The 15,510-nt window shown below is 38.7% G+C and overlaps 1 protein-coding gene across 1 annotated transcript in view; it reads left to right on the forward strand.

The window, feature by feature from the left end:
• The first annotated feature begins 581 nt into the window (after positions 1-581).
• The window catches only part of MACO1 (macoilin 1), a 53,369-nt gene continuing 38,440 nt past the window's right edge, over positions 582-15,510 (forward strand). Inside the window, exons 1-2 of the mRNA XM_019650212.1 lie at positions 582-909; positions 14,643-14,784. Of these exons, the coding sequence (XP_019505757.1) occupies positions 830-909; positions 14,643-14,784 (222 nt within the window). The 5' untranslated portion in view covers positions 582-829. The remainder of the gene's footprint in view (positions 910-14,642; positions 14,785-15,510) is intronic.

Below are 15,510 nucleotides of genomic sequence, written 5' to 3' on the forward strand. Positions count from 1 at the left end.
GTGTGTGTGTGTGTGTGTGTGTGTGTGTGTGTGTGGTGGGGTTTGCTTTGTCATTCATATCCCCGTCGTGCGCTGACGCGACAGGCCTGGCCGAGCACTCCAGGATCCGCAGAAAAGGTCCCGGCGCTGTCCCCGGAGGCTCCCGGATGGGGAGGATGCTGCGAGCCTCTTACATAATGACGCGACTGACTGGAGCACATGTCAGCGCAGAAACAGCACATGCCGCAAACCCAGGCCTCCCGATATCATTAGCCTACAATAAAAATAGCACAGTATGCTATATGAATTATAATACAGTGAAACGCACTCCAATAATAATGAAGTGTACCTTCGCAACAAGGCATAATATAGGATGTTATATTTATAGGGCCTATTTATAAGCCTCTATTTAAATCTTTTCTGATAGGCCGAGGCACCGGCCCAGACACCATAATGATTGGCGCATTTTTCTGTCCTTCAAAGAGGCGGGTTTTAGAGTCCGTTTTACCTTAGCGGGCCCTGGGATTGGCCAGCAGCGGCGTAGCGACGCCTTTGATTGGCCCCGAGGGCCGTCCGTCGGAGCCGAGGAGGCGGGGCAGGCGGCTGGCTGGTGCTGGGGCGGGCGGGCCCCGGAATTGTCATTTCTTTGTTTCCGAAGGCGGAGGAGGCTCTAAGTACCCCCCTCCTTGTCCCACCCCCTCCCCCCCGGGTGCTGGCTCCATGTCTGTGTGACTGGCCCCAGGGGTAGAGTCCAGGCCCGACGCGGGGCGGGCCGGCGGCGGCGGCGGCTAAGCTAAGAGACGGCGGCGGCGGCGGCGGCGGCGGCGGCACCCGGCCCCTCAGCGGGAGGATGAAGCGGCGGAACGCTGACTGCAGTAAGCTCCGCCGCCCCCTAAAGCGGAACCGGATCACCGAGGGCATCTACGGCAGGTGAGCGGCAGCGCTCCCGCCTCCCCCGGCCTGGGCCCTGCGGCCCCGGGCCGCTCGAGAGGGGCCCGGCCCCGTTATGTAACCCCGACTAGGCCGCACGCCCGCGTGGGGGGCCCTCCCGAGGAGCGCTGCACTGGGGGTCCTAACCGGTCCGCCGGAGGTCCGCCCCGGGGGCGCGGGGTGTGGCCGAGGGCCACTGGCCGGGCTGGGAGGGGGCGGCGGGCGCGGGCTGAAGGACCCGCGGCGCTGCCGTTGGGAGCGCCCGAGCCCCGACGGGGGGAGGGGCGGCGAGCCCCCTCCCCGCCCGCGTCCCCCATCCAGCGCCGCTGACCCCGAGGTCCGCTCCCGGGGCCGACGGGCCTCCGCTGGCCATCCCAGCCCCGCTCTAGCTTGGGAGTCGCAGACCTGAGCTGGGAGGCTCGAGGACCATATGTACTGGAGGGACAGGCTGACAAAGTTGGGAACAGATAGTGGCCCCCCGGTCCCCCGGCAGACCGGGCAGGTGGCCACGTTGACCCTTTTATCGCCTTGTACTTCTCTTATGGTATCTCAAACTTGGCACCCAGGGATGAAATCTATACCCCCAAATCATGCCCCGTGGCCCCGCTCCAGACTCAAAAGGAGCTGATGATCATTTCCTCAACAAACATTATTTTTTCAATTCCAAGAGGATGGTTTTCTTCCAACCTTTTCAAAGGGATTGTCTCCAAATTCGTTTTTTATTTCTTCTTCCAAAAGAAAAACAGTGCGCCTTTAAATAGAAATTGAATTCAGTACTCTGATGGGGGGAGAAGGACAACAGGTTCATGGGGCAACTTAGTGACAATCACAGCTTCCCTAAGCAGAATTTGTGTACGACTGTTATTTTCTGGTTCTTCTCAGAATGTTAATTCTGAATGGTACTTGCCTTGATGAAGAAATTATTTCAGTGAAGAAGTAATTAGTTTACAAAGGAGAATTCTCAGCATGTGGATATAGGCTTAATTGCATCCTCATGGTGTTTTGCAGTTTAGCTCTTTTAGCTGTGGGACTTGAGAAATATGTGAGGTTAGGGAAAACACCTAAGTTGCCTTAGCATAACTACACCTCTCTCACATGCTTTGTTTACACGTATGGAGTGATTGCTTTTCACAAGCAGCTGACTGATGTAAATAAACATCGAGGGTTTTCCTTATTTCAAGTTTAAAAGCATTAAGAAGTCAAAGTAAAAAGTTCCTGGATATATTCTTATGTAATGAGCTATATCATAGTAATCATTCATTCATTCAACAAATAATATATCCATTATGTGCCAGGCCCTGTTTTAGCCAGTAAGAGTACGGCAGTGAGTAAAACAGACCAAAATCCCTGCTGCTGAATCAGTCAAACGTGACCATTTTAACTAAAACGGGGGGGGGGAGAACACCATTTCTCCTATAGATTTAATGATGGGGAAAAGTCTCTTCAAGTTGCACATACTATAATTCTTGAATTAAAAAAGGATTTTTCCTCTGGCTATTGAAAAAGATTTGAACAACTAAATATTAATAGTGACACAAGAATATAAAAAGAATATAAAACAGAGTTGGTAGACCAATGACAACTGTGGCATTTGAATGGCTGCTATTTACAGTAACATATGATGATGTACCTCCATTTGTATAGTAAGAAGATTGGGAATCCCATATTGTTTACATATCTTTTGTTGTATTTCAGTTCTTTTTGTATTTGAACAAATATGCCCAGTTTAGTACCTGCCCATTGTCACCATTCAATCAGTGTGAATCAATGTGAATTCCTTGTTTAATGAAGATTGTTTTACTGATGAGCTTTTGGAATTTGAATTCTTATGCTAAAGATTAAGTAAATAACTTTTGAAAAGTGATTTAGAGTTTCATCTGTAAAATTTTAAGAAACCAACAATGCTTCAAGCTCTAAAATCTGTTTGCCTTCTTTGTTTGGCATTGTTTAAGTTAAATGTTAATCAAAGACCTAAATATATTTCTACCTGTTTTTCCTATTGGAGCATCATAAATCAAATGAGCATTCCAGTTATCTGTTTTTTAGTTATATGGAGTGTTGGGCTGAAGAACAAGATCATAGGTTTTTTTGGGGTTTTTTTTTCCCAATTCTGTTTCTAAAAAGAGATTTAGAAAACTTCCAGTCATTTCTAAAGCAAACTGAATGAGTGGGCTAGTTATAAATTGTGGTGTTTGAGAATTTGTGAATATCAAATTTCTGTTGATCAAATTTTAGGTCTATACTAAATTGTTTTTCACACCATCTATTGCCCATTTTGTTTCTCAACATCTGGCCAATTTTGGTCTCATTAAACAGCTTTGTTTCTGGGTTGTTGTTTTTTTGAGGCTCTGTTGACAGTTTTGACAACCACTGTCCGATCTTTCACAGCATAACCTTTCATGAACTTATTATTTTCATGTTCTCAGTCTCTACAACTTTCTTCTGAGCTTTGGCGTAGCAAAGAGGCAGCTGTGGTGAAGAGGGCGCTGGATTGAGGGCATCAGGAGACCTAGGTTCAGACTCAAAGTCCCAGCTCTGCCACTTGAAACAGGCAGGGCATCCACAGCTTTGATCCCCAGTTCTCTCATCTGTCATATGAGTTTTGAGGACCAAAGGAGATACGGTATATACAATTTGTAAACTCTAAATTCTAGCATGCTATGAAAATATTATTTGCCATGTGTTTATCACATGTTTGGCTTATACTTGAAGGAGGCAGGAAAGTCTGTAAGATTTGGTACAACTATAAACAAAAGTTGAGGAGTCAAAACAAGGGTCAGTTGCTGTTGGTCTGGGTTGAAAAAAATCCTGTTGCTGACACGCTTTTAATCATGGGCTCCAATCCAGCAACTGTGACTGAGGTGATTGTCAAGTGATATTATTGTCAGTATAACGGCTGTGATAGAATTATGTTTCGGGGGCAAGGTAGAATAAAAATAGGTTTTAGACATTATGTTAATGTTAGCTACATTTAGATATATGCTCATCATTTGAAAATTGAAATTTATAGAAATGTTATTCCAGTCAAGTTCATAATCAAGAATGAGAGAAAGGAAACAAGAATGGCGATCGTTTTCTTTTATATAAATAATTAAGGGCTAAAATTCAGTGTCATTTAAAAAAAAAAATCTGAGCCAGCATAGAACCTGACAAAGAGTAGGAATTCAGTGCTCAATAAATGTTGAGTAAGTGAATTAATAAATAAGTGAATATAAGCTAATCAATTCTACTCATTTAAGAACCTATCTTGTTCAGGGAATTATGGAGGATATAGGATAAGACATAGTTTCTTGTCTTCAAGGAGTTTACAGTCTAGTAGGCCATAATAATTCCCTCTTAAATTTGTACCGTGATTGAGGTCCTAAAGAACTTTGAGTTCTGGTCAAGTAAAAATATTTGTGTTGAATTAAATTTTAGTTTTCTGTTTTAGTGGTTCACCTGACACATGAACAGCTTTATTTTCTCCTGTGCTATTTTATGATGAAGTAGACACTGAGTGAGCGAATATTTTCTAACTCAAATAAGATAGATGTGGAACTACTTTCAAAGTTATGAACAAAGGTTAGTAAAGACAAAGTAAAAAGAATAGTTCTACTTAACTATTGCATTTCAGAGGTCCTCAGGTTTTACGGCAGGGGTTCTCTCCCTGGGTCTGCCTTCACACATGTACCAGACTCCCAACAGTAATGTCTAACTACATGCAGTGGTTCTCCAGGTGAGGTGGGGTTGGAGTGCTCTGTAGTTTTTAAAAGCGTTTGGGGATTCTGTGTGATGTGCCCTCCTCTCTCCTTGCCATACTCACCACTCCCTTCCACCTGAGAATTACTGACTATACAGTAGGAAGATGAGAAGATAAGATGTGATAAGTAGAAGATAAGAGGCAGAAACATTTATGTTTAAAGTCTCTGCAGTTAAAATTGTTACTTACCTAATAAGTGTAATAAAAATTTTAAGTAAGGTGCGTGTTTTAAGCTTTAGGAAACTATATCTTTGTTCCTGGTGGTTGAAGGAGGCACTTCTTCACTTGTGCATTTATGAATACTTCCTGTCATCATGCTGGGTTCTGCTTCTAACATGTTGCCGAAAGCTTACGCAGTGCAGTACGTACTGTACCTGACTCTTATATTTTTACAGTTTAATGCCTTAAAACTAGGACTGAGGACTCAGGACGTTCCTGGCATATATGATACCTTTTCCCATCTTTATTTCAGAGAAGAATTTTCTGGCCTTTGACTTTTTAAAAGGTCAAAGTTTGCATCCTTCTCAGCTTCCTAATTTCCTTTTCAGACCCTTGTCTAAGTAATCTGGTCTCCAGAGATTTCACTTTACTGTTTTTCCGGCCTCCTTAATGATATTTCCTAAGCCTGGTTTTAGACTCCTTTGGGCTATGCTTATTAAAGCCACTGGAGGTTGGCATGACCCTTGGCTGCCTTAATTGTACACGTGTTCCGCAGCTGAAACCCCAGATACCAGTGTTGCAACCTCACAGCCTAAAAGCATTTTGGTAATCTTGGTAGGCTTTAACTTCAACAGTGCTGGACTTGACATTTGAGTGATAAATTCGGTATTGTTTTAGAGAGGTTGTTGGTACAATGGGGTAGGTATAATGGAGAAACTGAAATGTTTCATTAACCTTTCCAGCTTGGTGTTTTGCTAAACCCTTTTACTTGTAGTTTCTATGAACTACATTTAAACAAATCTGCTACACTGGAATTTTGTACTTAATTTTTGCTGGTAGTATACTACTTTTTTTTTTTTTTTTAAAGTACTTTCTTCCAACTTGCATTTACGATTCTTCTTTTCTGAGTACTCTCGGTAGTTAGTTTCACTAGATGTCTTGAGAATCCCTCTAAATTACTGCTATGTGTTGAAGTAGGGAAAGGAGAGAATGTGATCTACTTCAGATTATTTGCTTAAAAGCTCCCTGCTTTATCAGTGATACTCTCCTTTTTCTTCACGTTGATTCATTATGGCCTTTCTTGAATCTCACTAGATTTGGAGATTGATTTTAATGGTAGGCTTAATAACTTAGTAATTCTTTTTACTTTCTTGTTATATGCCTAGGTGGACCCAATTCATATTCTATAAGGAGTTATATTTCCAGTCTTTTTCTTTGGCCATTTATCCCAGAGATCTCCTGACTAATGTTAACCCTTTGGAGTTTTATAAGTGTGTATGTGTGTTTTGTTTTGTCATTTTCCATGCTACCATCCAGGTATCACTTAAGGGCAGAAAACAAGATATAACTTGTCGAGTATATATCTTCTGGAGTCTGGAGGGTAAGATAGAAAATTTTCCAACATAGTTAAGACTTCAAAGTGAAATACTGTAATTGGGTTACTTTTCCTGATGAAATTTAGTGTGTTCTTCAAATATACTGATTACTTTATTTTCTAGGCTTACTATATTTGGGTGTACTTACTTTAGTTGGATCGTTTTGAAGAAATAGGTCCAGAAGAAAAATAAGCTGTCTGCTCAACAAGCTGCTTAAGTGTAATGGTACGTACCAGCAGTAGAAAACACATATTCTTTGCTAGGCTTTTTTTCATCATGCATTTCTTCAAATACCTGAGTGATTATTTCTTCAAGGTCTCTCACGTTCAGGCACATGTATCCTAGTAATGAAACTTTCAGAAATGTAATCAACTATTAGAATATATTCGTTGAGGCTTTATATCTTTACATTTAGCTTAACTGACATCAAATTGTCCTCAGCTCATCAACCTCCTGTCATCCCCAGACTTCAAAACCCTTTCATAGCGCTGGCCTTCATTCCTTTGTATTCTTTCCTATGCTGCCCTTAAGGATGATGTGCTCACATTGAGTCATGAGATTGTGACATCAGAAGTAATTTATCCCTCACCCCATCTCCTCTGTTGCCTTTTCTTTCTTAGAGGTTTTTGGATTTAGTGGATTGAAATACTGCAACTAGTTCACTTTAGGTGTATCTGTAGATATCAGCGACTCATTTGAGCTGTTTGAGATCTGTTTCCTACCCAGCGCAGGGGAGGTGGCTAGAAAGAATTTCGCTCTGTATTTATTTATTTATTTATTTATTTATTTACCTACCTACCTATCTACCTCCTACCTACCTACCTACCTACCTACCTACCTACCTTTTGGCAGCTCAGCTCGGGCCAGGAATCGAACCATTGTTGCTCAGAGCTTGCACTCTTGAGCGAGCTCTTAACCAACTGAGCCACTCGGCCGGCCTTCGCTCTGTTTTTAAATTGTGTTATTACTTTGTTCATCTTCAAAATACTTTTAAGAACCAGATAAACTGCTCAGGACTAAAGTCAGTACTTTGCATATCTTGTAGCAAGGACACTTGAACTAGAGTGAGCATCCTCACTATACCATGTTCATGGTTATATAAAAAATCCTCTCAGGTGAGAGAAATACAAAGCTGAAGTCTTTTTTCAGATGTAATAAATATTATTTTCCTGTCTTTTTCTAGGATTGACAAGCTATATACCTCATGGTCCATTGTGTTTCTGACTTCTTAAAAAAACGAGTTGTCTTTATTTTTAAATTGCTTGTTTCTCTATTACAGTGACCATTCTGGGAGTGTGAATATTATTGGAAAGTAGTCTTGAGTTGCCCCATCTTTTGTGCCATTTGTTATTTCTGTAAAGAGCATGTAACTTAAAATTTTTTTTCTACAGAGCTTCATAGTGTGTTTACAAATTCATAGTTTATGAATTAAGATACTGAGGGTTTATTTCATTTTTTAAAAACTTGGTTGTCTTGGAAAATTAAAGAATTATATAACTTGAATATGTCTGAAGGAAGAGATATAAAAAAGGAAAATAATATTTATTGAGCATGTAATAGGAGATGAGAAGGTCCAGTGTGATGGATAAGCTTATGGGCTTTAAAGTCATATAAATTGGGCTCAAATAATGTCCTTGACACTAACTGTGTGATGTTGAACAAGTTGTTTATCTGCTTTAACTGTCAGTTTTCTCATCTGTAAAATGAGAGTAGTAAATAATACCACCTACTTTAAAGGATTATTATAAGGATAATTGAGATAAGTCACATAAAATACTTAGCATAGTGCCTGACACAGACGAATTACTTAAAAAGTTATTAGCTGTTAACTACTACTATCATTACATTTTTATCTACATGGTCTTACGTAGTTCCAGTAAGGGTATTTAAGGGTATTAGCTTTGGTTTCACAGCAAGGAAACTGAGGTGGCTGGAGGTTTAGTTACTTGGTAGAGACCCATATCTGTCTTACCTCAAAGTCTGTCCACTTTTTGTTTTACTGTATTGTGCAACTTCATCCTGTCTGAATGGTGTTTATGTAATAATTCATGTGACCCTCTCAAACTCTCCACTACATGTACGGAAAGTGTCATTATCTTCATTTTCCAAGTGGAGCAACAGGTACCAAGAGTGTCTTGTGCAAAGCCATTAACTTTTTTTCCTTCTCAAAATGAGAATCTCTCTTAAAAAAAACAAAAAAAGTCAATATAGCCATGACAACAGTGCAGCATGTGATCCTGGACCAGGATCGGATCAATCTATTGATCAATCAGTCTATCGCTATAAAGGACATTAGCAAGATAATACTGAAATTTGAATAAGGTCTACAGATCACATAATAGTACTATATCATTGTTAATTTCCTGATTTTAATAATTGTGCTGTGGTTATATAAGAGACTATCCTTATTTTCAAGAAATTTAGGAGTAAAGGGGTATTATATCTGCAAATTACTTTCAAGTGGTTTAGGAAAAAAAATAATATGTATACGTATATATAGGGAGAGAGTAATAACAAATTTGATAAAGTGTTTTTATCATTTGTGAAAGATATAAGGGAATGCTTTACTATTTATGCAACTTTTCTATAAGTCTAAAATTATTTCAAAATGAACAATTAAAAAATAAAAGTAACATGCTTGTCATAAGTAAAATTAAAGCAATATGACAGCGTAAAAGTATAATGGAAAAGACGTTAGTGCTCCTGCTCTGGGATGATCACTTATATAATTTATAAGTATAATTCCTTCTTCTATATAAGCAAACGTGTGTATTAACAAAACTAGAATTCTGTTTTACATAAAAGTTTCTTGGCTTTTTTCTTCACTTAAACCCTTGTCCATTTCTTTACATAAATTTTTGTTGTTGTACAGCAGCACAGCATTGCATGTAGACGTCACTCTGTTCTCGCTGTCTCTTACCTCGCATTTCTGTGCTCTTTCAGCACTCACTGCCCTGCAACCTATTAGTTCCTTGTTCCTTAGGTTTCTTTCCTATAAAATGGTAATAACTACCCAGCCTATTTCACAGTTGTAAGGATAAAATGAGATAATTAATATGAAAGCATTTGGAAAAGTTACAAGTGTGATATAAATTCGAGGTGTGGTTAGGTTAGGTAGATGATTATTACTATTGAAGATCTGAAGCGTAATACTTGATTCATTTATGAAATGAATTTCTAATGTTTATACAACATTAACACAGTTTTTTTAGGGCCTGTGGATTATTTTCTGTCTCTTAATGTGCTTCTTAACCCATTCCCATCCCAAACCCCATAGAGGCCGCACTATTGAAAGTGCTTTTGAAGCAGAAATTCCCAAACTCCAAACTCCAGTTGCATTAGGTTACAGTACCTGTCCTTGATATCTCTGTAGTCTACATAGTCCTTTATAAAAATAATATATACCACACAGTTCTTTAAACTTTTTTTTAGTGATTTCCATTCTAGGGGGTTTTTTCCTTTTAAATTTGGCGTATTGTACACTATTAGATTTGTCATTGCAGTAGCTGTGTATGTATTAATATGGGGGGGGGGAGAGAGAGAGAGAGAGAGAGAGAGAGAGAGAGAGAGTGTGTGTGTGTGTGTGTGTGTGTGTGTGTGTAATTGACTCTAGAAAGGCTCTCTTTGCAGTCTGCAGGAGGTCTAGAAGAGAAAAGAAAAATATGAAATAGCTTAGGTCTTCTCAGTCTGCTCCTGTTTTCTGAATTTTATACAAAGATGTAGTTTTAGAACGCAGCACTGGTTCTAGTCCATTTTATCTTGAGGCTTATGCACAACTTTCTGTAGTTCACCATTTCTTTCCTTTTTTTTTTTTTTTTTGGTCTCAGGACCTCTTTACACTCTTAAAATGGTTGCAAATCCCAAAGAGCTTTTGTTTATATGGGTTAAAATTTTCGATATTTACTGTATTAGAAATTAAGACAGAAAAATTTTTAATAATTAGTAGTTCATATAAAAATAGCAATGATAAATCCAAGAGAAGAGTGATGTGGTTTTACATTTTTGCAGATTTCTTTAATATCAGCTTAATAAAAGACACTCTGAGAACCCCTTCTGTAGTCAGAGCCAGTAGCAGGTAAGCCAAATGGAATGATAGTCTGGCTTCCAGAGCAAGGCTGATTAGATTCATTTCTTCCTAACGAAGGACAGTCAGCACAGATTGGGAGCACGTGCCTGGTAATCCTTCAGGCAGAAGCTGTATTTGTTATCTTTGTAGCTGTTGCTTTTTTCAGATACCCTTCCCAGTCACCTGTGCATCATCTCTCCGTCTACCTTCATTGTACGTGTGTACTTGGATAAAAGCCCTGCTGTTGGTCCTAAGCACTCTTGTGCATTGCAGGTCATTCGTTCAGCAAATATCTGTTAAGCTCCTGCAATGTGCAAGGTGCTGTGCTGGGCACTGAGGATCAAGCAGGGAACAAAATGGGCAGCTCCTTTACTCTTGAGGATTTTACATTTAAACAGTTAATTACACAGAATATTATTCATATAAATTTCACTAAATGTTCTCACGGCACAAGATGCTATGTGAACATATGGGGTAACTGTCTTTACTTTGGGGTCAGGGAGGGGCTTTTTTGAGGAAGTGATGTTCATGCTGCGTGCTGAAGGATGAGTAGTAATGGAAGTGTACCTCATTTAGTTTAAATTATTCTTAGGTAGGGATCTTGTCTGTGACTCAGAAAGAAACATAAAAAAATGGAAGAATCAACCCTGAGCAATTTGAACGTTCCCAGTTGAGGAAAGGACAATTAGCATTTTGGAGATAAGGACTGATTATCTGAGTAGATGACGTCTTCTTTCTGAGACATTGTGAAATTCAGTGGAAGTTCCATGACAATGAGACGTTTATATTATAGACCAATACTCCTCAAATTTTAATGTATATACAAATGGCCTAGGGATCTGGTTAAAATACAGGCTTAGATTAAATAGCCTGGGGTGAGCCCTGAAGTAACTGCTTTTCTAAAAAGCACGTATGTGATGCTTAATGCTGTTGGTCCATGGACCACACTTTGAGTAGCAAGACTCTAATTATATGTAATAAGACTTAAGCAGGAAGACCAGCTGGATAAGAAGCTAGATGAATATTCTAGAGGTGATGTCCAATAGAGAAAGGTATTTGATAACAGAGAAGACAAAGCAGTTTGGTGCAAGAAGTATCATGCTACATTCTGAAAGCTAAAAGCAATTCACAGTTACTATTACAGAAAGGACAGGAAAGCTAGGGATTGAGATAGATGGCCACGAGCACAGCCAGTGAAATACTCCACAGAGTCTTTTCTATGGTGAGGAACAAGTAAACTAAATGGCCATTAGTCCGCTAAAGGAAAAGGTCAAGTACTGAGGATTGATGGCCACCCCCTGGTCATTATGTGGACTCCAGAAAGTGATCTCAGTGACACGCAGCTAGAGAGATACTAGAGAGAAGGTGCACTTTACTTGGAAAAGGAATAATGTTTAATACTACTTTTCATTAATCATAGGTGATTAATCCATAGATGGAGGGTATTGCTAAATAGATTCGGGTAAAAAATAATTGTAAATGGCAAAGCTAGGAATAGAATGGGGGAGAAGGAATCTTATAGTTCATATCCATTTTTTTTAAAATCACCACCATTAAGCCTAATAATTGCACATGTCTCTTCTTCATTACACCAACATCCAGAAGAGAAACTTGTAAGACTGTCCAAAGACATTGCTGATCTACCCTTGTTTCAATATATTGTTATGGAAGATATCTTTATGTTGTAGCTATGCTTTTAAGTTTTTGTTCAAGATGTTTTATAGTTCTTAGTAAATTTATTTGGATCAGAGAATTAAAGTAACATCAAGTTAACATGTCATATTATGAACTGTATGTATAAAATATTTTATGTTTCATCATTTTCTTCATGATTTAAAAGAAATATTTTCGAATGCTGTAATGGCTTAAAACTCTGTCTCCTTTTCTCCCCGTTTAGAATGTCATTTCTTTGGATTTGGCAAATCCTTATGACCTTCAGAACATGGAAGGAAAGGAATTAGGGTTTTTACAGTGATGAGCAGTCATTTTAGGTTACTTGTCTTTCAGCTTTTGTACAGGTACCTATAGAAGGATAATAGGCATAATTTACTGATAAAGAGGGCTAAGAGAATGCTAAATCAGGCAACTGTCATAAACTTTCTTAAACATATGAGTCTGAATCAGTAGAATTCAAAACTAGTTCTAGACTAGAATCAGCTTTGTTAATTAGATTGACTCTCGATTTTTTTTTAGATGCAGGCCCATCTAAAAGGGGAGAAGGAAAGCTAAGGGTATGGCATATGTTTGTGAACGATGAAGTTTCCTAAGATATCTGTACTTTGTAAACTGTGACTCAGAACTGGGTGTCAAGGAACATCAAAGGTATGAGAGTAGTTGTTTCAAAAGAAATGAAATATGTAAAAGGGAATCCCCTTGAAATTGCAGAATTGAAAAAGAGTAGTCACTGTAACAAAGATGATCATTTCTGTATTTCCTTAGGTTTAAATATAGAGTTATTAAACATTCAACAGGCTGCCATTCTGTGGATAATGCTGTCTAAATAGTGAAACGGAATGTTGCCCACTAGATCCTGCCATGCCTTGGGAGCATTTGGGGCAAAGAGCAGTTGGTAGTACTTTACCTTCTCCGTTTGGGGAATGATGACGACTAGACATAATGAAGTACCCACCAGGTCTCATTCAGATAGATTCCAGAGGCAGCCCCATGGAAAAAAGAATTCATCAGTGAATACATTTCCATGCCATTTCTTAAATGCCTTAGAAACAAGGGCTTATTATTTCTTCTTTAAGACCTACAAACAATTCTAGGTTTTAGGGGGAAAAACCTTTCTGTTTTAAAGCCAAGTAGCTTGGAAATCTAGTTGCAAACCAGATTTGTGCTCCTGAATCCCTGCATAACTCAGTAGTTCCTTCTAATAAAATATGCCTTGCTCTCCACTGGACTACTCATGGGATTTAGTAAAGTGAGATGAGGGCCCCATCCTCATTTGGCTAATGTGACTCGAGTGAAATGAAACTAAAAGGTAGAATTTAGGATTTAAGCCTGTGTTCTTCTGGTTTGCCTTGAGTTCCTCAATTTCTACAGAAAACCTCTTAGTCGAAACTTATTATCAAGCCGAAAGAGTTTGGCCAAGAATTATAGTATTAGACATTGACCCTAGTTGCAAATTATGTATATCATTATGACACTGTATCATTGAGGGTCATATGTGTCTGTTCTTGACATCTTTTACTTGTGTGGCTTGAGAGGTCACAGGAAGAATCCTCAATGCTGGATCCTGCTTTAATTGTTTCCCCTCCAAGGATATTAAGTCTTTTTGTACCTTTATTTCAAAATTATTTATTAAAAGTCTTGATTTTGTTGTTGCTGGTGTATATTTAAACAGCTGATTTAATCATATCAGTATTGTGATATTTGTATTGCAAAACACTTTACAAAGCTCTAGCCCAAGTCAAAGTGAATTTTAGGTATTTACAATCTGTATATCTTAGAAAACCTTTAAAAAAAAATCCTAAATTTAACCCGCTTCAGAATTGATAGGGTTAAGGACATAGAATTAGGGGCTTGATAGGTAGAATCTGAAGGCTTCTATTATCTAGGCTTCTATTATCTATTATACAGTTAATGAACTAGAAGGATAGACTTTTAGATTATATGAAAAATAATTTTTTTATCCATGTTCTTACATTGTTTTGAGCTACTGCAGTGATTAGCTATGTGTTCTGATTGGCTTGTCATTGTGTGTTTTTATTTAACAAAAGTCCAGTGGGAACTGGGTGCACACATTTATATCTCAGCTAGAGCAAGCCTGGGATGCTCTAGGGCTTTTTCTTTAATGTACACTTTTGTGCCCTCACAGTCCTTAGTAGTGATTGGCATCTGCTCCCTAAGTTAGTTTCTATTTTGGGAAGTCATTTGTTTTTTTATTTGGTTAATGCAGATGAATACTACATAAAGAGACAAGGGATGGGGGTGGGGGAGAGAGAATTCTTCAAGCATGTAGGGATGTGCATCAGGAATTTCAGAGACTTTAAACAGATGTAGAGGGGTGGGGAAATAGCAAATTTGAAGCTTTTCAACCGTGACATTTTCTTCTAATGAAGAACAGCTTGAAAGCTATAATTTTGAGAGTGTTGCAGTGTTTTGATGTCAGACACTTAGCACATTTAAAATAGTGGTGAGATTTAATTTTTTCCCATCTTACATGGAATTAAGCACATTTGGTCATCATCTTATTTTGATTGTGGGTCTCAGAATGAACACCAGAGCTATTAAAATTTAGATGGGCCATGGCAGCATTTCTTTTTGTCCTTTATTTGCATTGTTTTCATGATATATGAAGATATTTTTTGTCTCTTAAACAAAACGGTGCATTTTTCTCTTTCTAGCTCTTCACAAATGACCTTGAATTAATTCTTTTTATATTTTGCAGTACATTTTTGTACCTGAAGTTTCTGGTAGTGTGGGCACTTGTCCTACTGGCAGATTTTGTCCTGGAGTTCAGATTTGAATACCTGTGGCCATTTTGGCTTTTCATCAGAAGCGTCTATGATTCCTTCAGATACCAGGGACTGGTATGTTTATTAATACATGTTTTTAAAGTATAATGAATTTAATAACCCTTCTAAGAAAATTTCAATAATTGATAGTGAAACTGTTTAAAATAGATTTTATTAGCATACTTAGGTGACTGTACTGAGCTAAGTAGGGTCTAGGGACTGAAAGTGGCCTCTAACTCGATTTTGTCTAAACCCACTGATCAACTCAGACTCCCTTCTCTGTCATTCTTGTGAAAAGAAGGGGAGGGAGGAAAGATTTCGGGAGGGAGAGAATAGTGGAAGAGTAATTGCCAGTTCTATGAAGTATTTCTGAAGTATCATTGTGTTAGTGATTGGGTTAGACTTAGAGCAGTGGTTCCCAAACTTTTTGTTCTCAGAACCTCTTTACACTCTTAAAAATTATTGAGGGCTCCAAAGAGCTTTTATTTATGTGGGTTATATCTGTCCATAGTTACTATATTAGAAATTAAAACAAAGAATGTAAATATTTATTAATTCATTTGAAAATAACAATAACAAACTCATTACTTGTTAATACAAATTACATTTTTTAATGAAAATAACTATTCATGGGCTGGCTGAGTGGCACATTGGTTAAGAGTTGGCTTGGGACACCAGCTCTGAGCATCAGGGCCCCGGTTTGGATCCCACATGAGGGCCAGTGATGCTGCGCCCTCTACAGCTAAGATGGTGAACAACAGCTCGACCTGGAGCTGGGCTGCCGTGAGTCGTCGATGATGG

This window comes from Hipposideros armiger, unplaced genomic scaffold (genome assembly GCF_001890085.2).
Source record: "Hipposideros armiger isolate ML-2016 unplaced genomic scaffold, ASM189008v1 scaffold_138, whole genome shotgun sequence".
NCBI classification, from domain to species: Eukaryota; Metazoa; Chordata; class Mammalia; order Chiroptera; family Hipposideridae; genus Hipposideros; species Hipposideros armiger.